At 37.9% G+C, this 26,709-nt stretch overlaps 1 protein-coding gene across 4 annotated transcripts in view; it reads left to right on the plus strand.

Moving 5' to 3' along the window:
- Positions 1 to 26,709, plus strand: part of VCAN (versican) — a 144,737-nt gene that overhangs the window by 48,874 nt on the left and 69,154 nt on the right. For 2 of the 4 annotated variants that reach the window (XM_066273732.1, XM_066273730.1), the window contains exons 6-7: positions 13,020 to 13,313; positions 19,889 to 22,852. In XM_066273732.1, coding sequence (XP_066129829.1) covers positions 13,020 to 13,313; positions 19,889 to 22,852 — 3,258 coding nt within the window. The remainder of the gene's footprint in view (positions 1 to 13,019; positions 13,314 to 19,888; positions 22,853 to 26,709) is intronic. The other 2 variants (XM_066273729.1, XM_066273731.1) reach the window with 1 other exon arrangement.

Below are 26,709 nucleotides of genomic sequence, written 5' to 3' on the forward strand. Positions count from 1 at the left end.
GATGCTTTTAAGATCGCCTCAGGGTAGGAACTTACTCAACCTGACCAATGAAATCTTGTTGGAGAGAAACTAAGCCAGTACACTGCGTTGCTTGGGTCACTATATTTGCTTTTTCTTTCTGTTGGTCTTTGGTTCTTGATCGGATTATGCCTCTGGATTTAGGTTTTATTGCTTGGTGCATCCTCTTGTAATCATTCATTTTTGGACCAAGACCAGAGTTTTGTTACTAGTCCAGACTCAGTATCTATTGAAATTCATTCCACAACAATATAGTTTAGAATCTATAATTTGATGTATAAATAATTCTTAACTATAGAATTAAAAGCTGAAAGTAGATCAATAAACATTTTAAAAATCTTAATAACTTGACTGCTTTCTCAGTGTAAAAGTGGTCAGTCAGTATTAGCCCACAACCTGCATTATTCTGTGGGATATAGTATAGAAAAATGTGCCTAAGATTTATTATAGGGGAGAAAGCCTGATGCTTTTATTAGCTGTATCTTGTTTTACTTTTTTCTAAAAGTTGTTTTTAAGAAATGAGCTCCTTCTGTGTTTGCCTTAAAAAGTGTCTTAGATACTTCATCAGGGCTTCCCGCTCTGCCCCGCCCCCTTTGCTCACTGGCAGTCTTTGCAGCAACTCTGGGAAGAAATGGATTTAACATACCCTTTGCCTTGTACTCTCTTTAGGTTTTCGGCTTCTGCTTTGATTTTGTGTGGTTACCTGATCCACTTATTCTGCTTCTATATTAAGCAGGTTGACAAATAGGCAACCAGAAATTTAATACTAAGTTATAGCTGTTATGGACCAATTGAGGTTCTTCTTCATTGAAACACAAGTTTCTAAAGCAATGCTTTCTAAACTATTCCATGAAACAGATCCGTGTACTATTAAAAAGAAGAGTTCACAGGTCAAATGGCCCAATAAATATAACACTAAATGCTCTGAGAAGCCTTGCAGAAATAAAACTTGTCAAATGACTTGTATTTGCTTTCTAAATGCAGTTGTCCATAGAACCTTTCTCTTAGGAATACCTAGTCACATCTCAAGGCTCACCAGTTTTCTGTGGGAAATAATTCTGGAAATTATCTTCTTGGAATTTGAACCATAAGTTAATCTTCCTGACCCCCATCTTTAACAATAAGTTTTTAATAGCATAATTCTGATTTAAACAACAGTTTGTCTATATTTGTATTGTTAGATAAAAATCATATAATGTCAAAAGATTATCTAATTAAAACCAGACATCAAATGAATAAAAAAAATAATTGACAGGAAGTTATAGATGTCTTAGATCTAGAATTCTTAGTAATATGAATTAGTATAGTTACTGCTGTCTCTGAACTACCTGTTGACTTATCTTTTTTTTTGAGCATATGGTATGGTTTTAGTATGAAACCGATGCCAAGATATTCTGGTATATTTTAGAAAAGTGTAAGATGTCTTGGCCTTTGCAGTTTGAATTTGATACATAGGAAGGGCAAAGTTTGATTCTGTAACTTATCACTCTGAATATAGATTCAGTATTAAAGAATTATCAAGTTATAGTAAGATAATTCTATAATGCGGATGCTTCACTTTATCATTAAATTTTTTTGAAACGAGCAAGGTAATATTCATGTTAGATGACTATGGTGCAGGAGTCTTTTTTTTTTTTATAAATTTTTATTTTAATGGGGTGACATCAATAAATCAGGGTACATACATTCAAAGAAAACATTTCCAGGTTATCTTGTCATTTAGTTCTGTTGCATACCCATCACCCGAAGAGAGATCGTCCTCCGCCACCCTCCATCCAGTTCTCTCTGTACCCCTCCCCCTCCCCTTCTCCCTCCTTCCCTCCCCCCACCCCCCATAGCCACCACACTCCTGTTCATGCCTCTTAGTCTCGCTTTTATGTCCCACCAATGTATGGAATCCTGCAGTTCCTGTTTTTTTCTGATTCGCTTATTTCACCCCGCACAATGCTACCAAGACTCCACCATTCCGCTATCAGTGATCCGATGTCACCGTTTCTCCTAGCTGAATAATATACCATGGTGTATATGTGCCCCATCTTCTTCATCCAGTCCTCTATTTTTTTTTACAGTGATTAAGAGCCTTTAAGCAAACTCTTGGTGAATACAGCAAGAATCCATAAATGAGTAGTGTCCTTAACATGTTCCCCAAGTCCAAGTTGACCCCATCTCCATGCCAAATCCCTGAAAAATGCAACCCAACCACAGTTCAGTCTGTTAGGAGCTGTCACAGGGAGGAGGAGTCCAGGAAAGTTCCCCACAGGAAAAGTCCACATGGCACTGGAATTGTTGTCACAATTCTATACTTTGCAGCTCATGTCCAAGTCCCAATGACCGCTGCTTCTAGCTGGTAATGATTCAGGTAGACTGGAAAAAGTCATTTGCAACATGCGTGGATATGGAGCTCCTGTTCTCCTCTGCCTGGAGAGTTGAGACCAGGTTGCTTTTCCCTGGAGCTCTGTGACTGTGGCCTGGTAAAGAGAACCTTGGGATACACTAAGCTGGGTGGCAAAGGTAAATTCATAATACAAGTTGGCAAAAGGAGGAAAGAGAGCTCTAAATTAAGAGTAGGTCCCAGCCTGAAATATGAGTGGGGCATTGAGGTAGGAGGGATAAAGGAAACACTATATATTAAGCAAAGCAGCAGAAAATAGGACTATCAACACCCACAACAGAGATCTTTGAGGGAAGAATAAAAAACCTGACTATTCAGGCAAAACATAGTTAAGTGGCCCTTGTGCGAATGAGATCAGTTTACCTGCTTCTTGGAAGAAATACCCTAGGCTCATCAACAGTGTTGTAGATGGGGCTGACAGCCCTGGGCACCTTCAGCCTTCAGTGGCAAACCCCAGCTTTCTGGGCAAGGTTAGGTCATAGGTGGTTGGAGCAGGGCTGGAAGAGACTGAACCCTCCCTTAGAGGAGCGAGGGGGAAGCTCACCTTCCAGTGTCCCTGTTTCCTCACAGCGGAGGCGTGTAAGCCTGGCAGGCTTTAGCTCAATGACAATCCTTTCCACTATTGAAGCAGGACCCAGATGGCATCCTATGAGACCCCTTTGGGGTGTTGGAGCCTTTAAGGGTGTATCCTATAAGCTGGTAGTTCCCCCTGATCTCTATTGGGCTTTTTCTGCCTCTAGGTATCTTAAGAGCCATTCTCAGAAGATCTTGCTGAGGGGTTTGAGGATCCCCATCCGCCTATATAAATCTTTTCCATATATCTGGAGCTATTTGGAAAAAAGACAGAACAGTGTTATTAGCTAGATCTAATATAGAAGGTAGTAGTTTGCAGGCGAAAGAGATTTGGTGTCTCCTGTTCATCAGCATTCAAAAGAAATGTAAATTTTTTTTTTTAAGTAAAAAGCATGATATGGTAGACCCGTCGGAGTCATTGGCCTGGTGTGCAGGATTCCTGGGTTCGATTCCCGGCCAGAGCACACAGGAGAAGTGCCCATCTACATCTCCACTCCCTCCCCTCTCCTTCCTCCCGGCCCCCCTCCTCCCGCCCACAGCCAAGGCTCCACCGGAGCAAATCCACCCTGGGCACTAAGGATGGTCCCATGGCCCCTGCCCCAGTTGCTAGAATGGCTCCGGTTGTAACAGAGCAACATCCCAGATGGGCAGAGCATTCCCCCCGGTAGGCATGCCAGGTGGATCCCAGTCCGGCGCATGCAGGAGTCTGTCTGACTGCCTCCCCATCCCCATCCTCAGAAATATACAAAAAATAAATAAATAAAAGAAAAAATACTAAAAAAAAAAACCCCTACAAAAAGGGGGGGGGGGCATTCCCTTGTGCTAAAGCTCCAGGGAGCATGGAGTGAGCTTGAGTATGTCCTATGAAACATGGAGCTCTATGTTTACTTATAAGTCTTTGAAGAAGGAGGAACTGCTGAAATAGTTTATCAGCATTTGTCCCTAAGACAGCAGTCTTTATAGTGGAAACACCATACGTAAATATTTGCTGTCTGTAGATTAAGGGGGGAATATGGTAAATGCTGAAAAGCCATGATCTTTGTGCCCCTCCCCTCCCCCAACACCCTCCCTCTCCTCCCCCCACCCTGTAACCCCAACACTGTTGTTCATGTCTCTGAGTCTCATCTTTATGTCCCACCTATGTATGGAAACATATGTATAGTTCTTAGTTTTTTTCTGATTTACTTCTTTCACTCAGTATAATGTTATCAAGGCCCATCCATGTTGTTGTAAAAGATCCTATGTCATCATTTCTTATGGCTGAGTAGTATTCCATAGTATATATATACCAAAGCTTTTTAAGCCACTCGTCCTCTGATGGACACTTGGGCTGTTTCCAAATCTTTGCTATTGTGAACAATGCTGCCATAAACATGGGGGTGCATTACTTCTTTTCAAACAGTGCTATGGTGTTCTTGAGGTATATTCCTAACAGTGGTATAGCTGGGTCAAAAGGCAGTTCGATTTTTAATTTCTTGAGGAATCTCCATACTGTTTTCCACAGTGGCTGCACCAGTCTGCATTCCCACCAGCAGTGCAGGAGGGTTCCCTTTTCTCCACATCCTCGCCAGCACTTATTCTGTGTTCTTTTATTGATGAGCGCCATTCTGACTGGTGTGAGGTGATATCTCATTGTGGTTTTAATTTGCATTTCTCTAATCATTAGTGATGTTGAACATTTTTTCATATGCCTATTGGCCATCTGTGTGTCCTCTTTGGAGAAGTGTCTATTCATCTCTTTTGCCCATTTTTGGATTGGATTGTTTGTCTTCCTGGTATTAAGTTTTACAAGTTCTTTATAAATTTTGGTTATTAACCCCTTATCAGACGTATTGTCAAATATGTTCTCCCATTGTGTAGTTTGTCTTTTTATTCTGTTCTTGTTGTCTTTAGCTGTGCAGAAGCTTTTTAGTTTGATAAAGTCCCATTTGTTTATCCTGTCTTTTATTTCACTTGCCTGTGGAGACAAATCAGCAAATATGTTGCTGCGAGAGATGTCAGAGAGCTTACTGCCTATGTTTTCTTCTAAGATGCTTATGGTTTCACGGCTTACATTCAAGTCTTTTATCCATTTTGAGTTTATTTTTGTCAGTGGTGTAAGTTGGTGGTCTAGTTTCATTTTTTTGCAGGTAGCTGTCCAGTTTTCCCAACACCATTTGTTGAAGAGGCTGTCTTTACTCCATTGTATTGTCTTACCTCCTTTGTCAAATATCAGTTGTCCGTAGAGCTGCGGGTTTATTTCTGAGTTCTCTGTTCTGTTCCATTGATCTATGTGCCTGTTCTTATGCCAGTACCATGCTGTTTTGGGTACAATGGCCTTATAATATAACTTGATATCTGGAAGTGTGATACCTTCCGCTTTTTTCTTCCTTTTCAGGATTGCTGAGGCTATTCGTGTTCTTTTTTGGTTCCATATAAATTTTTGGAGTATGTGTTCTATATCTTTGAAGTAAGTCATTGGTATTTTCATTGGTATTGCATTGAATTTATAAATTGCTTTGGGTAATATAGACATTTTAATAATGTTTATTCTTCCTAACCATGAGCACGGTATATGCCTCCACTTATTCGTATCTTCCCTGATTTCTTTTATCAATGTTTTATAATTTTCCGAGTACAAGTCTTTAGTCTCCTTGGTTAAGTTTATTCCTAGGTACTTTATTTTTTTGGTTGCAATGGTAAAGGGGATTGATTCCCTGATTTCTCTTTTTGACAGTTCATTATTAGTGTATAAAAATGCCTCTGATTTCTGAATATTGATTTTATATCCTGCCACCTTGCCAAATTCTTTTATCAAGTCTAGTAGTTTTTTGACTGAGACTTTAGGGTTTTCTATATACAATATCATGTCATCTGCAAATAATGATAGTTTTACTTCTTCTTTTCCAATTTGGATGCCTTTTATTTCTTTTTCTTGTCTGATTGCTGTGGCGAGGACTTCCAGAACTATGTTGAATAAGAGTGGTGAAAGGGGGCACCCCTGCCTTGTTCCTGATCTTAAGGGGATTGCTTTTAATTTTTGCCCATTGAGTATGATGTTGCCTGTGGGTTTGTCATAGATGGCCTTTATCATGTTTAGGTATGTTCCCTGTATTCCCATTTTGCTGAGAGTTTTGATCATGAATGAGTGCTGGACTTTATCAAATGCTTTTTCTGCATCTATTGAAATTATCATGTGGTTTTTCTCCTTTCTTTTGTTTATGTGATGAATCACATTGATTGATTTGCGAATATTGTACCAGCCTTGCCTCCCAAGAATAAATCCTACTTGATCATGGTGTATGATTTTTTCCATATATTGCTGGATCCGGTTTGCTAATATTTTATTGAGGATTTTTGCATCTAAGTTCATCAGGGATATTAGCCTATAATTTTCTTTTTTTGTGTTGTCTTTGCCTGGTTTTGGAATCAGAATTATGCTTGCCTCATAAAAGGAGTTTGGAAGTCTTCCTTCCTCTTGAATTTTTTGAAATAGCTTGAGAAGGATAGGAGTTAGTTCTTCTTTGAATATTTGGTAGAATTCACTTGTGAAGCCATCAGGCCCAGGACTTTTCTTTTTTGGGAGTTTTTTGATAGCTGTTTCAATCTCATTTGTTGTAATTGGTCTGTTTAGGTTTTCTGATTCCTCCAGATTGATTTTTGGAAGATTATATGATTCAAGGAATTTGTCCATTTCATCTAGGTTGTCTAGTTTTTTGGCGTACAGTTCTTCATAGTACTTTCTTACAATATTTTGTATTTCTGTTGTGTCAGTTGTTATTTCTCCACTCTCATTTCTAATTTTATTTATTTGAGTCCTGTTTCTTTTTTTCTTGGTGAGTCTTGTTAAAGGTTCATCGATCTTGTTTACCTTTTCAACGAACCAGCTCCTAGTTTCATTGATCCTCTGTATTGTTTCTTTAGCCTCTATGTCATTTATTTCTGCTCTGATCTTTATTATTTCCTTCCTTCTACTAGCTCTGGGCTTTGCTTGTTGTTCTTTTTCTAATTCTTTTAGATGCAGGGTTAAGTTGTTTATTTGAGCTTTTTCTAGCTTCTTGAAGTATGCCTGTAATGCTATAAACTTCCCTCTCAGGACTGCTTTTGCTGTGTCCCATAAATTTTGAGTTGATGTATGCTCATTATCGTTTGTTTCTAGGAATTTTTAAATTTCTTCTTTGATCTCAATGTTAACCCATTCATTGTTTAATAACATGCTATTTAGTTTCCAAGTGTTTGAATGTTTTTCAATTTTTCTATTGTGGTTGATTCCTAGTTTAATGCCATTGTGATCAGAGAAAGTGCTCGATATGATTTCAATCTTCTTAAATTTGTTGAGCCCGCTTTTGTGCCCTAACATGTGGTCTATTCTAGAGAATGTACCATGAGCGCTTGAAAAGAATGTATATTCTGCTGTTTTAGGGTGAAAGGTTCTGAAGATATCTATTAAATCAAGTTCATCTAATATGTCCTTTAAGTCTGCTGTTTCTTTGTTAATTTTCTTTCTTGAGGATCTATCTAATGATGTTAATGGGGTATTGAAATCTCCTACTATTATAGTATTGCTGTTGATCTCGCCCTTTAAGTCTATCAAAGTCTGCTTTATATATTTAGGTGCTCCTATATTAGGTGCGTAGATATTTATAATGGTTATATCTTCCTTTTGGATTGCTCCCTTTATCATTATGTAGTGACCTTCTTTATCTCTAACTATGGTCTTTGTTTTGAAGTCCATTTTGTCTGATATAAGTATTGCTACCCCAGCTTTTTTTTCATTTCCATTTGCGTGAAATATTTTTTTCCATCCTTTTATCTTCAGTCTGTGTGCATCTTTTGATTTAAGGTGTGTCTCTTGTAGACAGCATATGTATGGGTCCTGTTTTCTTATCCATGCAGCTACCCTGTGTCTCTTGATTGGATCATTTAATCCATTAACATTTAAGGTTATTACTGATATGTAATTGTTTATTGCCATTTTTTTTCTTTAAAACTGTTTTTCTCTTTTGCTATATTCTTTTTTTCCTTTGATCTGTTTACCACAGGTCCCTTAGCATTTCTTGCAGCCTTGGTTTGGTTGCAGTGAAATCCTTGAGTTTTTTTTTGTCTGTAAAGCTTTTATTTCTCCTTCAATTTTAAATGATAGCCTTGCTGGATAAAGTAGTCTTGGTTGTAGGTTCTTGTTCTGCATTACTTTGAATATTTCTAGCCATTCCCTTCTGGCCTCAAGTGTTTCTGTTGAGAATTCGGAAGTCATCCTTATGGGGGCTCCTTTGTAGGTGATAGTCTTTTTTTCTCTAGCAGCTTTTAATATTTTCTTTTTATCATTTAGCTTTGGTAATTTAATTATGATGTGTCTTGGTGTTGGTTTCTTTGGATTTCTCCTTAATGGAGTTTTCTGTGCTTCCTGAACATGTGAAATGTTTTCCTGCCTTAATTGGGGGAAGTTTTCCGTTATAATATGTTTGAACAAAGCCTCTATCCCTTGTTCTTTCTCTTCTTCTTCAGGAACCCCTATGATGCGGATGTTATTTCTCTACATGTTGTCACAGAGCTCTCTTAGAGTTTCCTCAGACTTTTTGAGTCTCTTTTCTTTTTTCTGCTCTGCTTCCATGCCTTTATTTATTGTGTCCTCTAACTCACTGATTCGATTCTCTGCTTCATCCATCCTGCTTTTAATTCCTTCCATTGTATTCTTTATTTCAGATATTGTATTTATCATTTCTGTCTGATTCTTTTTTATTATTTCAATGTCCTTTTTTATATTTGTTATCTCTTTATTTAGGTTTTCGGAATGGCCATCTATGGTTGTTCTAATATCTTTGAGCATCCTAACAATCGTTATTTTAAACTCTGCATCTGGTAATTTGGTTATATCTGATTCACTTAGGTCCTTTTCTGGGGATTTCTCTTGGTTTATTTGTGTTGTATTTCTCTGCCTCCTCATTTTCTCTTCACGAGAGTGGCTGTGATCACGTGCTTGGGTGCACAAGGGTTGGTGGCTTTGGCCTTTGCCCCGCCCCCGTGTGTGATGTTATGCTCGGTCCTGAGGGCACTGGCGAGCACCTTTGCTCAGCTGCGGGTCTCCGCCTGTTTCTGAGCTTTCGCCCTGCCTTTGCAGGATGATCCCACTCAAGGAACAGCTGCTAGCCTTGGCTCTACCGCCAGGCAGGGCTGCGTGCCCAAGCTCAGCTTCGTAGCGCAACTCCGCCTCTTCTGGGCTTTTGGCTCCACCTTCGCGGGAGGAGCCGGCTACCAAGTCAGACTGCAAGCCTGGGTTGCATGGGTGGGACAGGGATGTGCTCCTCTGCCCTTGCCCCGGGGCTGGTTTCTACCCTTTCTGGGTTTCCTGCCCTTCTCCCGGAGGCTGGATTACAGGCTGCCGGCAGCTGAGCTTGGCCGCTTTTGCACGCCCCCTTCTCCCTAGCCAGGCAAGATTGAGCTCACACCTGATCCCACTGGTGGTCAGCTGGCTTCCGCCCCTGCCAGCAGAACCGCGCTTTTGTCTCCCGCTGCCGCCCACTCTCCGGTGCCACCTCAGCCGTGTGGGTGGGGGCGTTGCAGCTCGGACCCTAAGACTCACTACTGTAGACCTGAAAACTCCCTCCTTCTATGTGACTCTGCTCTGAATGCTGCAGGGGAGCTTGTTTGGCTGCTCTCCTGCTTCCCTTTGCTGGTATTGCTGTTTCCGGGGGAAATATTCACTTCAGCTTTGGGGAGTGCCTCGTCCCAGGGGTTAGGGTGGCTATCTCTCAAAATGTTTCTCCCTATGCCTCCTAGATTGCACTCTCTTCCTGTTACTGTGGTTTTCTCCTCTCTTCTCCCGTCCCCAGGAGCCCCGGGTGAGTGTTTGTGAGAGAGATGTTCTGCATGGTCCCTTTAAGAAGGATCCTGGGTCTGAGAAATCAGACCCTTTCTCACAAACAGTATCCTGACTTGTTTCCAGCTAAATACTGTCCTTACACTTCTTCTGGGCTCTGGGGCGGCAGGCTGGGGCTTTGTTCCTGGGGCTCAGGACCCTTTCCCCTCTGCTAAACTCACTTCCTGCCACGCGAGTCTCTCCCTGCTGCCCTTTGCTCCGAGAAGCTGGGCAGCCCTCTCCGCATTTCCGCTTTTCCTACCAGTCTCTGGGTGGCTTCTTCAGCGTTCCTGGGTTGAAGAGTCCTTTTAGTTTAGTCCAAAGTTGGTTTTTCCAGCTGATAGTTCATAAAATTAGTTTGTAATCCACATTGGTTCTGGGAGGTAGATGCTGGTGCGTCCGCCTACTCCAGCGCCATCTTGTCTCCTTTGCAGGAGTCTTATGTATTTGTTTTTTTAGAATTGAGTTAAAGGAAATATTTTTCTTTCTTTTTCTCATTATTTTGAAATAAAACAACAATGATGGCCAATTATGACATCTGTATCTTTATAGATGAAGTCTTTCAATTTTCACCTTAAACTCAATGTCAGTTAAATTTTTTTTATCTGAGTTATATAAACTCATGGTGATGTATCTTTTAATATATATATATTTTAATTTTGATATGTTTGAAAAATTCCTGAAGATAAATGGATAGATATGTGGAAATTCTATCTCTCCAAAATGAGTTAAATAATTGAAATTTTGACAGAAAGTCAGATTTAACAAGAGTTTCTATAAAAAAGTTATAGAAGCAGATTTTTATGATTTAATACTAAGAGAACTCTCTTTTTAACCTGCCAGCACCTACTGAAACCATTTTCCTTCCTCCCACAAACACGTATGCTGTTGAAGACAGGGAAGCCATTTAGCCATGAAATCATGCCGTCACTTTTCTTCATTAGCCCTTTGGTCTGGCCGCATTGGAAGAAGTTGATTTCCCCCAACAGATTGACTAATCTAGCTGTTTAGAGAAGCAGTTCTACTCAATTAGTTATATTTCTTTGCCCTGCTCTGGTTGGCTGACCATTCCTGTTACTTAAGAGGAACAGTGGTTTTACCTCAATGTAGAAGCACCTCGCAGTGCTGGAAACGAAGGCCACAAAAATGATATGCCAGCTGTAATAACAAACCCAAGTATTCTACCTTGGAGGGACACAGATTGGCATGCTGCCCTCTTTCACACTTGCATTCCTTTCAGGCTTAATGTAAGTGTAATACGAAGTGAACGGGACTGCTCAGGGCAGCACAGACCAGTCTCCGTCTGCCTCTCTCCCCCTGTGGCTTGAGCCAAACCCATTGGTAAGATCAATCACCTGTCCCAGACAGCAGCTCCCCAAAGCCCTGCTGCAGAATTAGCTTATTTAATGTGCTGCTTGGGGAGGAGGGAAGAAAAAGAGCACCTTGTTTCTTAACAAGAACTTGAAATGGCATTTATTCAACAAATATTATAGAATACATACTCTGTAACTGGTATTGTGACCCTTATGCTTTTAAAACTTATTAGACAGGGAGACATTAAAGGAAGGGGCGAGGGGACTTACATTTTATAGTGTATTTTTAGAGTTGAGATACTACCCTTTGCCAGCCCAGATTATTAAGACAAACCCATTCACACCCACCTTACTGTTTTCAGTCAGGTAAAAGTCATTTTTCTTTCTCTTCTTCAAATAGCTCTTACTGGGATTTGTCTGAGTTTCATCAGTAGCAATTGCAGATTTATACTGAGAAAAACTGATATGTGTGATTTGGCTATTTTTCCCATGACTGATTTTTTTTTGTTTTCTAAAGCTAGCACACTCAGAGTCTAAAATGGCTCTATTCATTTTACACAATTGCTTGTTACATCAAAGTTTTTGTCAGGTGACGATGGGAATCGGGAGAGCGCTGGAGCCCCGATGTCTAATATCTCACGGAACCAGAAAGTGGCCTTAGTGAGATGGAAGTGGGACCCACAGCTGGCACAAGAATTGGCCATCAATACAGTAGCTTCCTCTCTATTTCCTTTTATATTCCTCCTGCTGCCTGTTGTATTTGCTTAGGTATTCTTTAATTCTGCTGCTGTCTTTTAAAAAACCACTTGTGTTCAGAGGTGGAAAGCCTCATTTAATTTGCATTGAATTAATTTCAGCCAATTGTTTTGCTATTTACCCAAGGAAAATTTCAATTGAACAAACTGGCATTTCCAGAGTATTTTATTATGACACGTTAAATGATAATGAACATATTCTTTGTTAATTGGGTCTGGTGACAAAGTAAATATTCAGGCTTTCTTTGTTAATCGGTAAACATATACAAAAGTCTTAAACATAATCAGAGCCCCTGCTAGCTAGCATGCTTGGTGTCTTTGTTAGAACTGGAGAAAGGTGCCTCTCTGGGCAGACAGATTGCAGGAGATATTTACCCTGGGCAGAGCAAGTAGGAAGAAAGGTACGCTTTTCCCCCAGGGGGACTTTGGTGCATTTGGCTGGTGGAATGGGAGGTGATAGCCTTCATTCACGCTCAGTCCTGGCCACGTGCAGACCTTGACCTGCGGAACAATCCCAGCAGCCTTGTGCCTTCGGGCAGTAAGGCAGGTAACATCACTCCACTCCGCTTCTACCCCTTCCTGGCTTCCAACCCAGGAGGTTTTCTTATTTTGTTGTTGGTTTGGATGGGCGGTAACACATTTTGATGGTAGTGATACATGAAAAGGATGATTGGAGAATTACCTCTTGATTTTAGGGTAACCCAAAGTGAAATAACCTTAGTTGACAGTTCAAGACAGCTTTTCCTCTCCAGCATATAGTATTCAGGAGCACATCACAAGCACTTTCATTATAGAGAAAGCTCATTTCCTGGACAATAATCTAAAGATTCAAGGTTTGTTCATCTTAAAGAATTGATTGTAACATTATTATCAAATGACTGCTTCTATGGTCTATGGGTATATAGAAGCAGTTGTTTGATAATAAATTTCATATACATGAAACTTTTCTGGTGTGTGTTATTTCTTATCATACATGAATAGTGACAAAATTAAGTAACCAGTATGTTTTCTGCTTTAAGTGGTCAGAAGCTGCTACCATGCTATGAAAAAGTATTGCGTGCTTCCTCCTTCTACCCCAAACTGGAAAGGAGTGAATAATCAAACTTAGGGCTTTTTTCCTCTTTTTCTTTCAGGTGATGTGTTCCACATCACTGCTCCCAACAAATTCACCTATGAAGAAGCTGGAGAAGAATGTGAAAACCAGGACGGCCGCCTGGCGACAGTGGGGGAGCTGCAGGCTGCTTGGAGAAATGGCTTTGACCAGTGTGATTACGGGTGGCTGATGGATGCCAGTGTTCGCCACCCTGTGACTGTGGCCAAGGCCCAGTGTGGAGGTGGTTTACTTGGGGTGAGAACCCTGTATCGTTTTGAGAACCAGACAGGCTTCCCTCCCCCTGATAGCAGATTTGATGCCTACTGCTTTAAACGTAAGTGTTTGATACCTTTTTAAAAGTTACAGATTAAAAAAAAATACTTCGAAGGCATGAACTGATGTTCAACTAGCAGTTGGAGTGGATTTCATATCTTGCAGTGTGTGCACAGAATGGAAACAGTTCAGTAATTTTCAAAAGCAAGCAAATGGAATAGCAGCAATATGGTTAAAACAATGGAAAGTTTGACAAATGGTTTTTTAAAGGTAATGAGGAAATGTCAGGTTAAGGTCTTAACTCTGCCTTATTGCACCACCAAATGTATTTATGAGTAGTCATTTGATATTAACTGCAGTTTTTAATGCAATTAGATAGTTGGTGCTATAATACCAAAGCCAGCTATGGCTGAGTTGAATCCTTGAATTCTGTTTATTTTGCCTTTGTTTGGTATATCTTTCTTTGAAGTGGCAGAGAATTTAAAATCAGTAATTGCAGGTAAGTACTTGGAACTGACATGGATAATCCTAACATTCATTTAGAACCTAGGAATGAACCATGCTATAAATAAAAATCTCTGTTGATCTCATTTTATTTTAAGTAAGAGAAATATGTGCTTTCTAATAATTAATTCTCTAGTATCATATTGACATCCAATATATGCTTTTTGCAAAGTATAACATAGGCTATCTTCATTAGGTTTACTACCTGAAATTGATTTTAAATAACATTTTTCAACATTCGTGATTATTTAAATTTTTCAAATGACCTTAAGTTATTTTATCAATAGTAGTCACAATATAGCATCACACTTGCAGAATGTTTAATTAAGCAAGCAGGTAATCCAGAATCCAGTAATATTTACTGCTCTGTCTATATCGTGACAGCTAAACAAAGATCTTGAATTTGGGTGACCTTGAGTTATGTTTAAGATAGAGACATATTATATCAAAATATAGTTAAAGATTTTACTAAGCTTCTCATACATCTTGTTATAGCAATATGTAACTGAAATGAGTAAAAAAAGTTTATTATGTAGTTGGTTTCTAAAATAAAATATACAGGCATTCTTCATCGACCAAAAAACAGCTGGGGTATCTGAGTAGCCAGCAAAATAGATGTTAGTGCAATGGGAAGGTGTGATTTTACACACTACCGTCTCCCAGCTATCATGCCTCTGCTTGGATCTCTTTCCCAGTAACTCAACTTTCTGAGTGTTAAAGCCACGTGTTGTGTATCAACACAATACAAATGGGCCATACAAAGCCATTGAAAATGCTAACTTTTGTTTCTAAGCCCTGAAACAACAGAAAAAGTCTTTCTTAATCATTTTTAAGAAAACAAACAACAGTAAGAAAACCTTATCCCTAAAAATAGAAAGATATATATTCTCTTAAGCCACATTCTCTTAACAGTGATTTTCAAATAGCTCAAGCTCTATGATCAGTTTTACATTAAGTGACTGATTGATTAGGGAACAAAATCAGATTAGTGTGTGCTGAAACCAAGGGGTGAGAGAGCTTAAATTAGAGAAGAGTAGAATTCTCTAACTTCACTATGTTGCTTGATTATATTTTCTTGTGCTTTATAAAACTGGAACTAGAAAACTTAAAACATTTTTTTTCTTTTTGAGGGTAAAATTTAAACTTAAGCCTATCTCTAGCCATAAGTAATTCATCTTGATGTGTTTTAAATTATTTGTTTAAATGAGGAATTCACATGAATGTATGAAATAACAAAGTACTAAGATTCAAATAAAAAAATCACCTATTGAAAATCTATATAAACATTTTTAAAAAGTTGGAAAGTTTGGATCCATTGTTTCTCTCCAATTCATTTGAATCTACAAACTTGGAAATAGTTAACTGGCAAATATAATGGTTCAATGTTTGAGTTTTTCCCACCTCAGCTAAAGGCTGGATTCTAGTTAATTTCTTCCCTTCCTAAAGCCCTATCAAATTCAAAATTCATTCAATTTAGAATGTTTAGTCATAACATAAAAACCTTTCTTAAAACACACACAATGCCAACAGCTTCCCCAAATTTCTAATTTATTTTTCAAGGATTCTTTTAATATACAGGGTATGGCAAAAAAAGGTTTACACTTGTGAGTATGGGAAACACGAGTTTATTCTTGTATTATAATTTATTAATTATGGTATTATTCTCCATACAAACAACTATAAATTTACTTTTGACTCACCTTGTATGTAGATATTTTAATTTAAAAAAATGTTCTCTAATGAGTTGACTACTACTCACTTTCCCCACATAGCTCAGTAGTGACTAAATCTGTAGGGGAAATTTTATGGGAGTTGTAGCCTTAGCAACAGTTCCAAAAGCAATTTCAGAGATAGACAATTGGTTGGTAAAGTAGAGGAATTTAGAAATATAATCATTTTTGTCTTGTTTGCTTTTACCAAGTGTAGAAAGTTTTTACAGCTAGTTCTTGGTGAATGAACAATAACATATCTGACTTTGGTATAACTACCTTTTCCTTCTAAAATCATTGAAAAAAACATTAATAATGGCTGATGATGAATATAGTTTGAATCAATTCTTGTCAGATAGATTTTAAAAACAAATTGATGTCTTTATGAAATAAAGTTTTCCTTTGTATTCCCCTGTAATAATTAAACTAAGTTGTGCACTTTTGATTTTTCTGTGACCTCAGAGTTAAGCAAGTTTTGTGGAAGTTAGAGAGTTGTATGGGGCTTCGAGAAATCCCCCTTCCTTGCTCAATTTAAGTGAATCAGAGCACTCAAGAGTCATGATAATCTCCCATTTGATGTTATTAATGATGTTTAAGATTCGGAGTAGAGCATGTTTTCTAGAAAACTCATTCTAATATCCTATTATTGTCAGATAGTTTTTCTAATTATCTAAATTCATTGCATTCAAATTTGAGCCTATTTTTCCTTTTTAAGTTGGAGACCGAAATCTAAAAAACAGCCATTTCTATTAATGAACACAGTTGTTCAATTGTTCCTTAACGTCTTCCTCAACTGAGACAATTTCCTTGTTTTGAAATTTAATAGTCTAAACCACTAATCATCCATGTGATTTTGCTGTACCTTTATTTTTAACATCCCTTTGACTGAGCTTGGAACTAAAACTAGTGACCTAAAGAAGGCTAAATAAGCACCCACCACTTCATATGCTGTCTTTCTTACATATTTGTTCACTTTTAAATTTGGCTTGCCCTTCTAAACCATGGTCTTATCATAGTTTGTGCCATGGATCGTAATCTGACGATAGGCACCACAATTTATCTTTTCTTAATTGGTATTTTAAAAAATGTTTTCTGTATATTGAATTTAAATTTGTTAGCATTCATGCACTCATAAAACATTTTTAAAAGTTTGAATTTTAATCTCATTGTTCAACTTTTACATTTTTAGCAACTATAAACCCAGAATCAACTTACTGAATATCCACTTTATTTATGAATTCCTCTGTTTACAGTTATTTAGTTATAAAACATTTAATCTAGAAGAACTAAGTTGATATGAGTCATTTCCTTATAATGTGGGCAGTACAGGTATGAGTTAAATCGACTATCATGCCTCTAATAAGGTTTTCACATTTTATTAGAAAAATCTGCCTGATGTTTCACAACAGAAACACAGAGAAGATAGTCCAAAGGTCATAAAATACCCTAAGTGCAATGATATGAAACTTCAGTGTGGCAGACAGCTGTAAAGGTCAGAGGGAGCTCTGGTGGGAAAAGAAGCATGCTAATTTCTCCTGGCTCCTCAGTAGTGAACTTGAAGGGGTGTTGGTAGTTTTGCAAGACAGAAACTTCTCCAGGTGAGTGCTCATTCTGGAGGGACACTTTTTGAATAATTTGGACACGTGTTCTCACCTTTATAATCATCAGCATTAGTATAGTGACACTTATTCTTAAGATATCTCTTTACATAGAATTGTATTTTAAAAAATGATTTTTTAGGGTGTGGAAAATGGTTGAAACAAATGGCACAGATGAGGAAATAGACTGAGTTATGATTGAAATCAGCTGTTAGATTGATGAAACATCAACCCAAACCCAAAAGGAAATCTGAGGTTTTACATTCTAAATAGTATAATTCATTAACTTAATTATAAGCAGACATTTTAACAGGGCTCTAAAATTATTGAAAACCTTTCGTTTTATTTTTAAATTACACAAATCTTGGCTTTGTAATGGGGAGTCTCTGAGACATATTCCAGTCACTTCACTGTGCTCCAAGACTAGATGAAGCCAACACCAAATGGTGCAGGAACAATTAGAGTTATTTAGTATTATTTAAATCCGAGTCCTTCATTTTTCAAACACTGTAAAAGTGTTTTCATAGCATTATAGAAGTTGCTATCACAGAACTTGGGCTGGAACATAAGGAGAGCCAGACTGCACTGGCTCTCTGGCCCTAATGCAGTTATTAACTCTTGTTAAATTAATTTCTCTCTGGAAATACTCAGAGGGAAAAAGCAAAATTACTTTTTTTGTTAATAATATGATTGATTTTTTTTTCTAATATGTAGTGTGCTTTGTGTTTATATTATGTTTCCAAGGGAACTTTCTTTGTACGTACACTTTACTATTCCCCCAAAGAATGCAGTTATAAGGCAAACATGATATTTGGCAGTTAAATGAGGTAACAGTTATGGAATTTCAGAGGATATAAAGAATTGAATTAAAGAAAACATAGCGAACCGCATTCTGGTGCTTTAAGTTGCTTATGTCAATCAAAATAGACTAAAACTTCTAGGAAATGAATACAGAAAGAGCTTTTCTTTAAAAAAAATTTTTTAAAGGATATTTAACGTATTTTTGAGAGTTCAATTTTTTAAAATTGTTTTATTCTAAAAGGATAAGTAGTGATAGACTTTAAAGAGTATTTAAATCATTATAGTATAAATAGCCACCAAGTTTTTATTATAAAGTTGATTAATCTGGGCTATCACAGCCAATGTTTGATTTACAACAAAATAACATCATTTTATCATTAAATTTTCTTAAGTAGGCAGAATTTTTTAGAGCAGTTTTAAGTTCACAAAGAAATTGCGTGGACAATGCAGTGAGCTCCCTTACCTCCCGGCCACCTCAGGCTGCACCTCCCCCAGTATCAGTGTTCTCCTCACATTTATTACAGTTGATGGACCCACATGGAGTCATAATAATCACTCAAAGTCTACAGTTTACAATAAGGTTCACTTTTTGTGTTGGACATTTTATGGGTTTGGACAAAAAAAATTGACATGTCATGTATTTACCACTCTAGTGTCATATGTAGCAGTTTCGTTGACCTAATATCATTAAGTTTGGCAGAGTAGATAAAGCTTAAAGGTGTCCAATTTTGTTTTCCAAGGACTCTTATTTTGGAATTGTTAGGAATAAGACACAAGATATTATAGATACTACAAATGTTAAAATTCTTATTGGGGGAACAGGCATTACCCATACAACTAAGTTTTACAAGTTATAACAAAACAATAACTAAGATTTCCTCACAACAGTCCTGTCTGAGTTTAGTGTCAGCTAGTTTTTGATTTTTGAAAGACTGAATTTGGAAAATAAATAAACAAACAAATAGAATATATACTAAGCTGCTGCATTTTCCCTATGTTGAGAAAAAAATCTTGTCTACAACATTGTTGCTTTTATACCCTATTTAAATTTATTTAAACAGGCCAAGCCATTCTCTGTAAATCTGGATGCCTTAGAATGTAGCATTTCATGATGACATGTTACTTTTTATTGCCTGAGCCTATTCTTTCTGACACTCACAGTTGTTTCCAGTGATTTGTAATTACAGACCTAAAATACATCATGTGGGTACTTTATTTTCTGTTCTACATTTGAGTTTCATGTTAAAGTAAACCTGGAACCAAAACCTGTAAGAGTTACAAACACAGTGTAGAATATAGAACAAAACATAGATCTATAACAAATGCCAAGTAGCCTCTGCCAGAATAATTTCATTATTTATTAGACACAAGGCTACTCTAGAGTTGAAAGGAAGAAGAGGAAGACAAATGTCCAACACCTGGAATCAAGTGAAGGGTGTTATTAAAAGTTTAATATCCTGTTTTTATGACCCTCCACATTATGGACAGTGTCATAGTTTATATGTAACTTGGGTACATTTGATGTGGCTTTTTGTTATTTAGCTATCTGAGGCACTCCCTCTCCCCTGAGATACTGTGCAGCTTGAGAAGGAGGGAGAAGCCTAAAGGCAGGGTACAGAAGCTTCCAGAATGGTAGTACTAAATTCTCCTACTAGGTTTCACGTTGCTGCTGTAGTTTCTGATAAATCTTCTACCTACTATTTTCAAATTCTGCATTTAGACATTTTTTTGAACATCTCCTTATCTTAAAACTACACAGTATTTATTTTTCTTAACAAAGAACAGTCATTCATACCTATGGATAAAAGCAGTGATAACCCTTGCAATATAAAACAAGTGATCAATTGGTGACTATTAAATGTTCAGTTGCCTTTGGGTTAATTAAGTATAGTTTTTAGACTCCCGTCCATTACAAAACACTTTTTTGGGGTTACCCCAAAATATACAGCAGCACTTAACAAACACTGGACGTGCAACTTTTTATTAGTGACTTGTCTAATCAACTCTCTGAAATTATTTTCTAGCTAAACAGAATATATCAGAGGCTACAACCATCGATCTGAATATCCTTACTGAAACTGCATCACACAGTTTATCCAAAGAGCTACAAATGGTACCTGACAGAACTACACCAATCATCCCTTTAATCACTGACCGACCTGTCATTACAACCAAGTTTCCTTCTGTGGGAAACATAGTCCATTTTGAACAGAAATCCACAGCTCAGTCTCCAGCTGTCACACACAGATTAGCCAGTGAATCACCCACAGCTGCTGGGAGTACCAAGAAGTCTTGGGATATGGACGATTTCTCACCTTCTGCTTCAGGACCACTTGGAAAGCCAGACATATCTGAAATTAAGGAAGAACTGGCCCAAAGTACAACTGTTGTCTCCCCTCATGTGACCAATTCATGGGATGGTGTCATGGGAGACACACAAACACAAGAATCCGTTACACAACTTGAACAAATAGAAGTGGGTCCATTGGTAACATCCATGGAAATCTCAAAGCACATTCCTGACAAAGAATTCTCTGTAACTGAAACACCATTTGTATCTACAGCAATGACCCAGAAATCCAAAACTGAAAAGAAAACAATAAGCATTTCCTCTGAATCAGTAGCCACAACCCACTATTTCACATTGGGAGAAGATGGTGGTGAAGACAGAATATCTACAGTTAGATCTGGCCAGAAGACCTTGGTGTTTAGCCAAACACCTGAAGTCATTACAGTGTCAAAGACTTCAGGAGACACCACCCCCACTCAACTACGTGGTGCAGAGTCAGTCTCAACATCAACAATGGTTTCACCTGTACCTATTCCTGACAGTGATGCTTCATCCATGGACAGTAACTGGGAAGAGAAACAAGCTAATGGTAGGAAAACTGAAGATATTTTTGGCCTGTTTGTATCCACTACACCTTTCCCATCACAGCATCATACAGAAGTAGAATTGTTTCCTTATTCTGGTGATAAAAGATTAGCTGAGGGAATATCCACAGTTATTTATTCCTTTCCACACACACAAAAGACACAAGAAAGAGAAAGAACAGAAACACTAATACCAGAGATGAGAACAGATACTTATACTGATGATGAAAAACAGAAAAAGATCACCAAAGATCCATTTATTAAAGAAATAGAGGAAGAAGTCTTCTCTGGGATGAAGTTCTCTACAGCTTCCTTGGACCAAATTCATCTTACAGAGTCTTTAGTGGAAATGACTATATCCTTTGATTCGCCAGCACTGACAACAACAAAGCAAGGTTTGGCGCCAACAGAGGCAAGCGATGTGGAGGAAGCCTTCACAGTAACTCCAGCTGGATTAGAAACAGATGGCTTTCAGGATGTTAAAAAGTATGATGAGGGCATTACAACAGTTCATTCAACCCACAGCACTTTCAATGTGGAGGTGGTCACTGAATCAAAACGGTCATGGGATGAAGATAATACAACCTCAAAGCTGTTAGAGTTCACAGAACAGGAAGGCTTTCCAAAATCGCCCCCTACCTTACTCACCACTACAGAAGTGAGTGGAAAGGATGAAGAAATCCCAAGTTTCACTCAAGGTGGAGGTGATGAATTTACTCTTATCCCAGAGAGTACACAAAAGCCCATAGAGAAGTCAACTGAGGAAGACACAACAGACCATGGGAAATTCACAGTCAGATTCCAGCCAACTACATCTATTGGTATTACAGAAAAGTCAACTTTGAGAGATTCTTTAACTGAAGAAAGAGTTCTACCTGTCACAAGCATGGAAGGTCTCCTTGTTCATGCAACTGTAGAAGGAAGTGCTTTGGAGGAAGGAGAAGATATGGATGCCTCTAAGTCCGTGTCTGCTGTTCCTCAATTTCCACATACTTCAGATGTGGGAGGATCGACATCTGTTACATACAGTAGCTCCCAGGAGCCTACTTATATACACACTTCCCATACCACTTCCCTTTCTGTGATTCCCACGACAGAATGGGGAGTGTTGGTACCTTCTGTTCCACCAGAAGGTGAAGTACTAGGTGAACCCTCTCAAAACATACATGTCATTGATCGAACTCACCTTGAAGCAACTATTTCTCCTGACACTATAAGAGCAACAGAAATTCCACCGGGAACAACTCAAGAAGAATTCCCTTGGAAAGACCAGACTTCAGAGAAACCAGTTCATGATCCCAGTTCTTTAGCACCTTCAGATGGACAGGAAAGTGATGGGTCAGCTTATACTGTCTCTGAAGACAGATTGGTGACGAGTTCTGAGATACTCCCAATTTTAGAAACAACTCCAATTGGAAAAATTGAGCACACTATGTCTTATCCACCCAGTGCTGTCACTGAGCACAAAACAAAAACAGATGAAGTGGCAACACTAACATCAAGTATGGGCCCAAAGGAATTTGTAAGTCCAGGGGCTGAAAAAACATATGAAACGGAAGGTACTACTCTGACAGGAGTTGTATCACCTTTAAGCACCAGTGTTACCCAGCTTATAGAAGAAACCACTCCTGAGAAAAGAGAGAAAACATCCTTAGATTATATTGATTTAGGCTCAGGATTATTTGAAAAGCCTAAAGCCACAGAACTCCCAGAATTTTCAACAGTTAAAGCCACAGTTCCAAGTGAGATCACTACTGCCTTCAGTTCAGTAGGCAGACTTCACACCATTTCCGCACCCACTGAGAAACCATCGCTCGTTGACGGGGATCCCAGTGAAGAAACAACCAGTGACATGGTGATCGTTGCAGAATCAACATCTCATGTTCCTCCCACTACCCTTGAGGTTACTGTATCCAAAGAAAGGGAAACCGATATTGATAGAGAGTACTTCACAACCTCAAGTTCTTCTTCTGTTACACAGCCAAGACCACCCGTTGTGGAAGGCAAAGAGGCCTTCGGACCTCAGGCACTTTCCACCCCAGAATCCCCGACAGGGACAAAATTCCAACCTGACATTAATATTTTTATTATTGAGGTCAGAGAAAACAAGACAGGTAAGTCTTTGCTTTCTAGACATAGCAGTCAAGGCAATCAGCACTTTATCTTGAAAATTACTTTTGGAAAAAAAAATCAACATACCAATTGCTGCCATTAGAAGATATCTGGAGTGTGAAAAAATTCTGTGTTTTAACTTCACGTATTTGTACAAGCATTGGAAGAATATGTTAAAAAAATGGAAGAATGTTAGATACAATTTTATTTTAAGAGTTATAAGAAGCCCTGCTTTATCATCTAATATAACCAAATCATCACCTTACATCACTTCAGAACATGCAGAACAAAGTGTTTTAATTTCAGTGTCTTTCCATGCATTACTACTCAAGTGTAGTACTAGACTGTGTTAACATTCCATTGGTCTTTAACTATTAACCTTCAGTACTTTCACTGTGAACAGCTAAAACTGTATTTCATATTCTTAGGGCCAACAGAAATACATCTAAAGGTTTGCTATGGTTTTTCTTTTCTGGGGTTTTGCAAGTTTATTATATGACTTGTGTGGTGGGTAATAGGTCTGCCACTTAAATGTTATTTTATGCAAGTTTAATATGTTTTTAAGCTGTTGTCCTTGGGCATTTTAACAAAATATTTAGAACAAATGCAATCTAGCTCAGTTCTAGGAAATGCTATAATTCATGGTATCAAATATAATTTCAGAAGGTGGCTATATCAGCATTACCTCAAGTTCCCCAAATTCAGGCTATAATGTTATGTATTTTATGATTGAATTGTTTCATCTATAGGAATATTTGCTGTGCTTTCTATTTTGCTCAGATACTTTATATACCTCTCTAGAGAAATGCTGAAAAACTGTTGTTTTTTTTTACATTGATTAATACTTGCAATTGTCATTATCAAACATAACATATTCCTTTCTAAAGACCACACCATCTTTTAACTTTGATAAGCTGAGTTGAGATCAATGGATCAGGTTTGTTCATCTCTTTCTAATTTAGAAGTCAAACTAATTGATTTTAGCCCTGGCTGTTTGGTTCAGTGGTAGAGCATCGGCACGGTATGTGGAATGTCCCAGGTTTGATTCCCGGCCAGGGCACAAAAAAGAAGTGCCCATCTGCTTCTCCACCCTTCCCCCTCTCCTTCCTCTCTATCTCTCACTTCCCCTCCTGCAGCCAAGGATCCATTGGAGCAAAGTTGGTCCGGGCTTGAGGACGGCTCCATGGCCTCCACCTCAGGCGCTAGAATAGCTCTAGTTGCAATGGAGCAACGCCCCAGATGGGCAGAGCATTGCCCCCTGGTGGGCATGCCGGGTGGATCCTGGTTGGGTGCATATGGGAGTCTGTTCTCTGCCTCCCTGCTTCTCACTTCAGAAAAATACAAAAAGAAAATAATTGATTTTAGCTAACTTGTTATATTCTAGTTTTAATATATGAACTAAATGAATAGACACTCATTTTTCCTTGACCTGACTCTGAGAAGCTGTGCTAGAAGAATGCATTTTTTTAAAGCAGGTTTTCTTTCTTACTGTTGGGATAGTCCCCTCAAGGTATCATTTTTCTTAAGAGTGATGCTATCCCTGTTAGGGTTCTCAGTAGTGCACCTGTTGGGAACAAACAGGTGACGCTATTTTCATGTTAGCTGGCTTCCAGTGATGTAGATGGAAATTTCACAGCTTCTACTACTAAGAATTTTCTCAGTGTAAAAGCTCCTGCCAGGGCAGTAATTAGTACAAAAGGGAATACATTCCCAGAGTATTGAAGTTAATCTTCACTTTCCAACACAGTTGAAAGAGGCTAGGATTTGAGCATTATTTTCCTATTAATGATGCTGTTTCTTGGAGACCATAGCATATTTCCTACATTTCTGCCTCTTCGAACTGGAGTTGGAAGAGGAAGATGAGTTGCCAGGTAGTGGGTCTGAAAATTGCTGTGAGTGGGTTTGGAAAAGTGAAAAGAAGGTACTAATATGAAAAAGAAAGAAGCGAAAAGGAATTACTGCTAACACTTTATTTGAGAACTAAAAAAATATATATTTGTATGACTGACTATGCAGCAATTTTTTCCAATTTAGATTACTCTTTTGATAGTATAAATATTAAGTTGAACCACGTAATCCAGAAAATAGTAAAAAAATTTTCTATATTTAAAAACTTTTCTAAGTGGGAAACTGGTGAGGTTAGAGTGATCAAATTACAAAATGGAAAAGTGAAACTTCATCTCTCTGGAGAATTGGCAGTCATAGAAAATAATCTAAGTTTATAAATGATTTCTCGAAATAGAGAGTCTGGGTAACCTAACCCAGAAACCATTTATACAAAGGTGCATATTTACATTTGAGTTGTAAACTTAATTCAGCTGGGGGACATGACTAGGTATTTCCTCTTTTTTCTTCCACTTTTAAAACATGGGACCATGGTAATCTTCAAGGTAATTTTTGTTCAGCATTGATAACAAATAGTCAGGAAGCCCCATGGAAAGGGAATCCTTAGTTACTCTGGCGGGACAGGACTCCATGGCCAGGGCGGGACAGTGGGGGGGGGTGACCTTGGTCTATCTAGTTGCCTCCCTCCATTTCTCTCTCTCTCTCTCCCTTCCCCTCCCTCCCTCTGAGTTTTATCGTGCTTAAAACTCAGAGATAATTTGTGAGTCAACTCAAAAAGTTATTGCAGATGGGCAAACTGAAGCACACTTCCTTCCTCTCATCATTTTTGTTTCATTTATATATGCCATTTTCTTTATGACTAAACGCGTTATCTATTTTCTTCAGGAAACAATGAGGTTAACTCAGATCCGGCTGCTTACTTTTACTTATTATATTTGTTTCCTATAAGAAATTTCATTTTTCAAGCATTTTAAACTTTGGCATGAGAAATCCCTAAAGCAGATGTTAAATTAATGACTTATAAGGCAGGTATACATTAATAAAGAAAAATACATATATTCCGGGAAAACCAATGTTTGTATGTATTGAGGCACATTTTTCCAGACTGGAAAATTCTTGGTGTATGTATAAACTTATATAAATCTATTCACAAACATTGAATTGACCTCTACATATACTGTATTTCCAAGTAAGCAAAAATACCACCCATGCTACACTAAACTAATACATTCATTATTTTTTTTTTGCTACACTCAGCAAGTCATTTTTTTTACTACTATGAAACAAAACATGCTACTCAGGACACGTTTATGTTATATTTGTTCAAATGGATCTTAATAGCAATTGAGGGCGCTGTTGCTGGAGGGAGCTATAGTTAGCAGTAAAAAAAAATTTGAAGGAACTTTTCAGCTCATAAAAGTTTTATGAGCTGAAAAATGCTATGGGGTGTATTTAACAGTGGTTCAGGGGATACTGAAAACATGACTCCTGTCTATTTCAGGAGTAATTTGCACACCTGCATTTTGAAAAATTAATAAAAGGTTTTCTTTGTGAACATGTATGAAGTCGACAGAATTTAAATGGTGTAGAAAGAATTTCTTCAATTCTGGGCTTTTAAAAAAATGTTATTTCTCTGAATCATCTGACATGTAACAAGTTAGTGTGACAGAACTGTGATTTTTTTAAAAAAATTGATATATTGGTTTCTTTAAATCAAGGAATAACTTGGAAATATGCAAACATTATTATGCAAATACTCACAGTTATAACCTTAAAATAGGTGGCTTACTAAGTTTATTTAAAACAAGTGTATATAAACTATATTATTTGTCAGTCCAGCTTGATATTTTCTGTCTTGTTAGATGGTTTTTATTTTGCTAGTTTTATCATTTATAGCAATCTAAATTTGGGTGTAAGGCAAGAGTAAAGCCAACATTAAACTAAAGTGATATAAATATTAAGATATAGAAAAATATTAATGTAATGATAATAAAAATGAATGAGATCTTAAGTA

The sequence above is a fragment of the Saccopteryx bilineata genome, chromosome 4 (assembly GCF_036850765.1).
Source record: "Saccopteryx bilineata isolate mSacBil1 chromosome 4, mSacBil1_pri_phased_curated, whole genome shotgun sequence".
Classification (NCBI taxonomy): Eukaryota; Metazoa; Chordata; class Mammalia; order Chiroptera; family Emballonuridae; genus Saccopteryx; species Saccopteryx bilineata.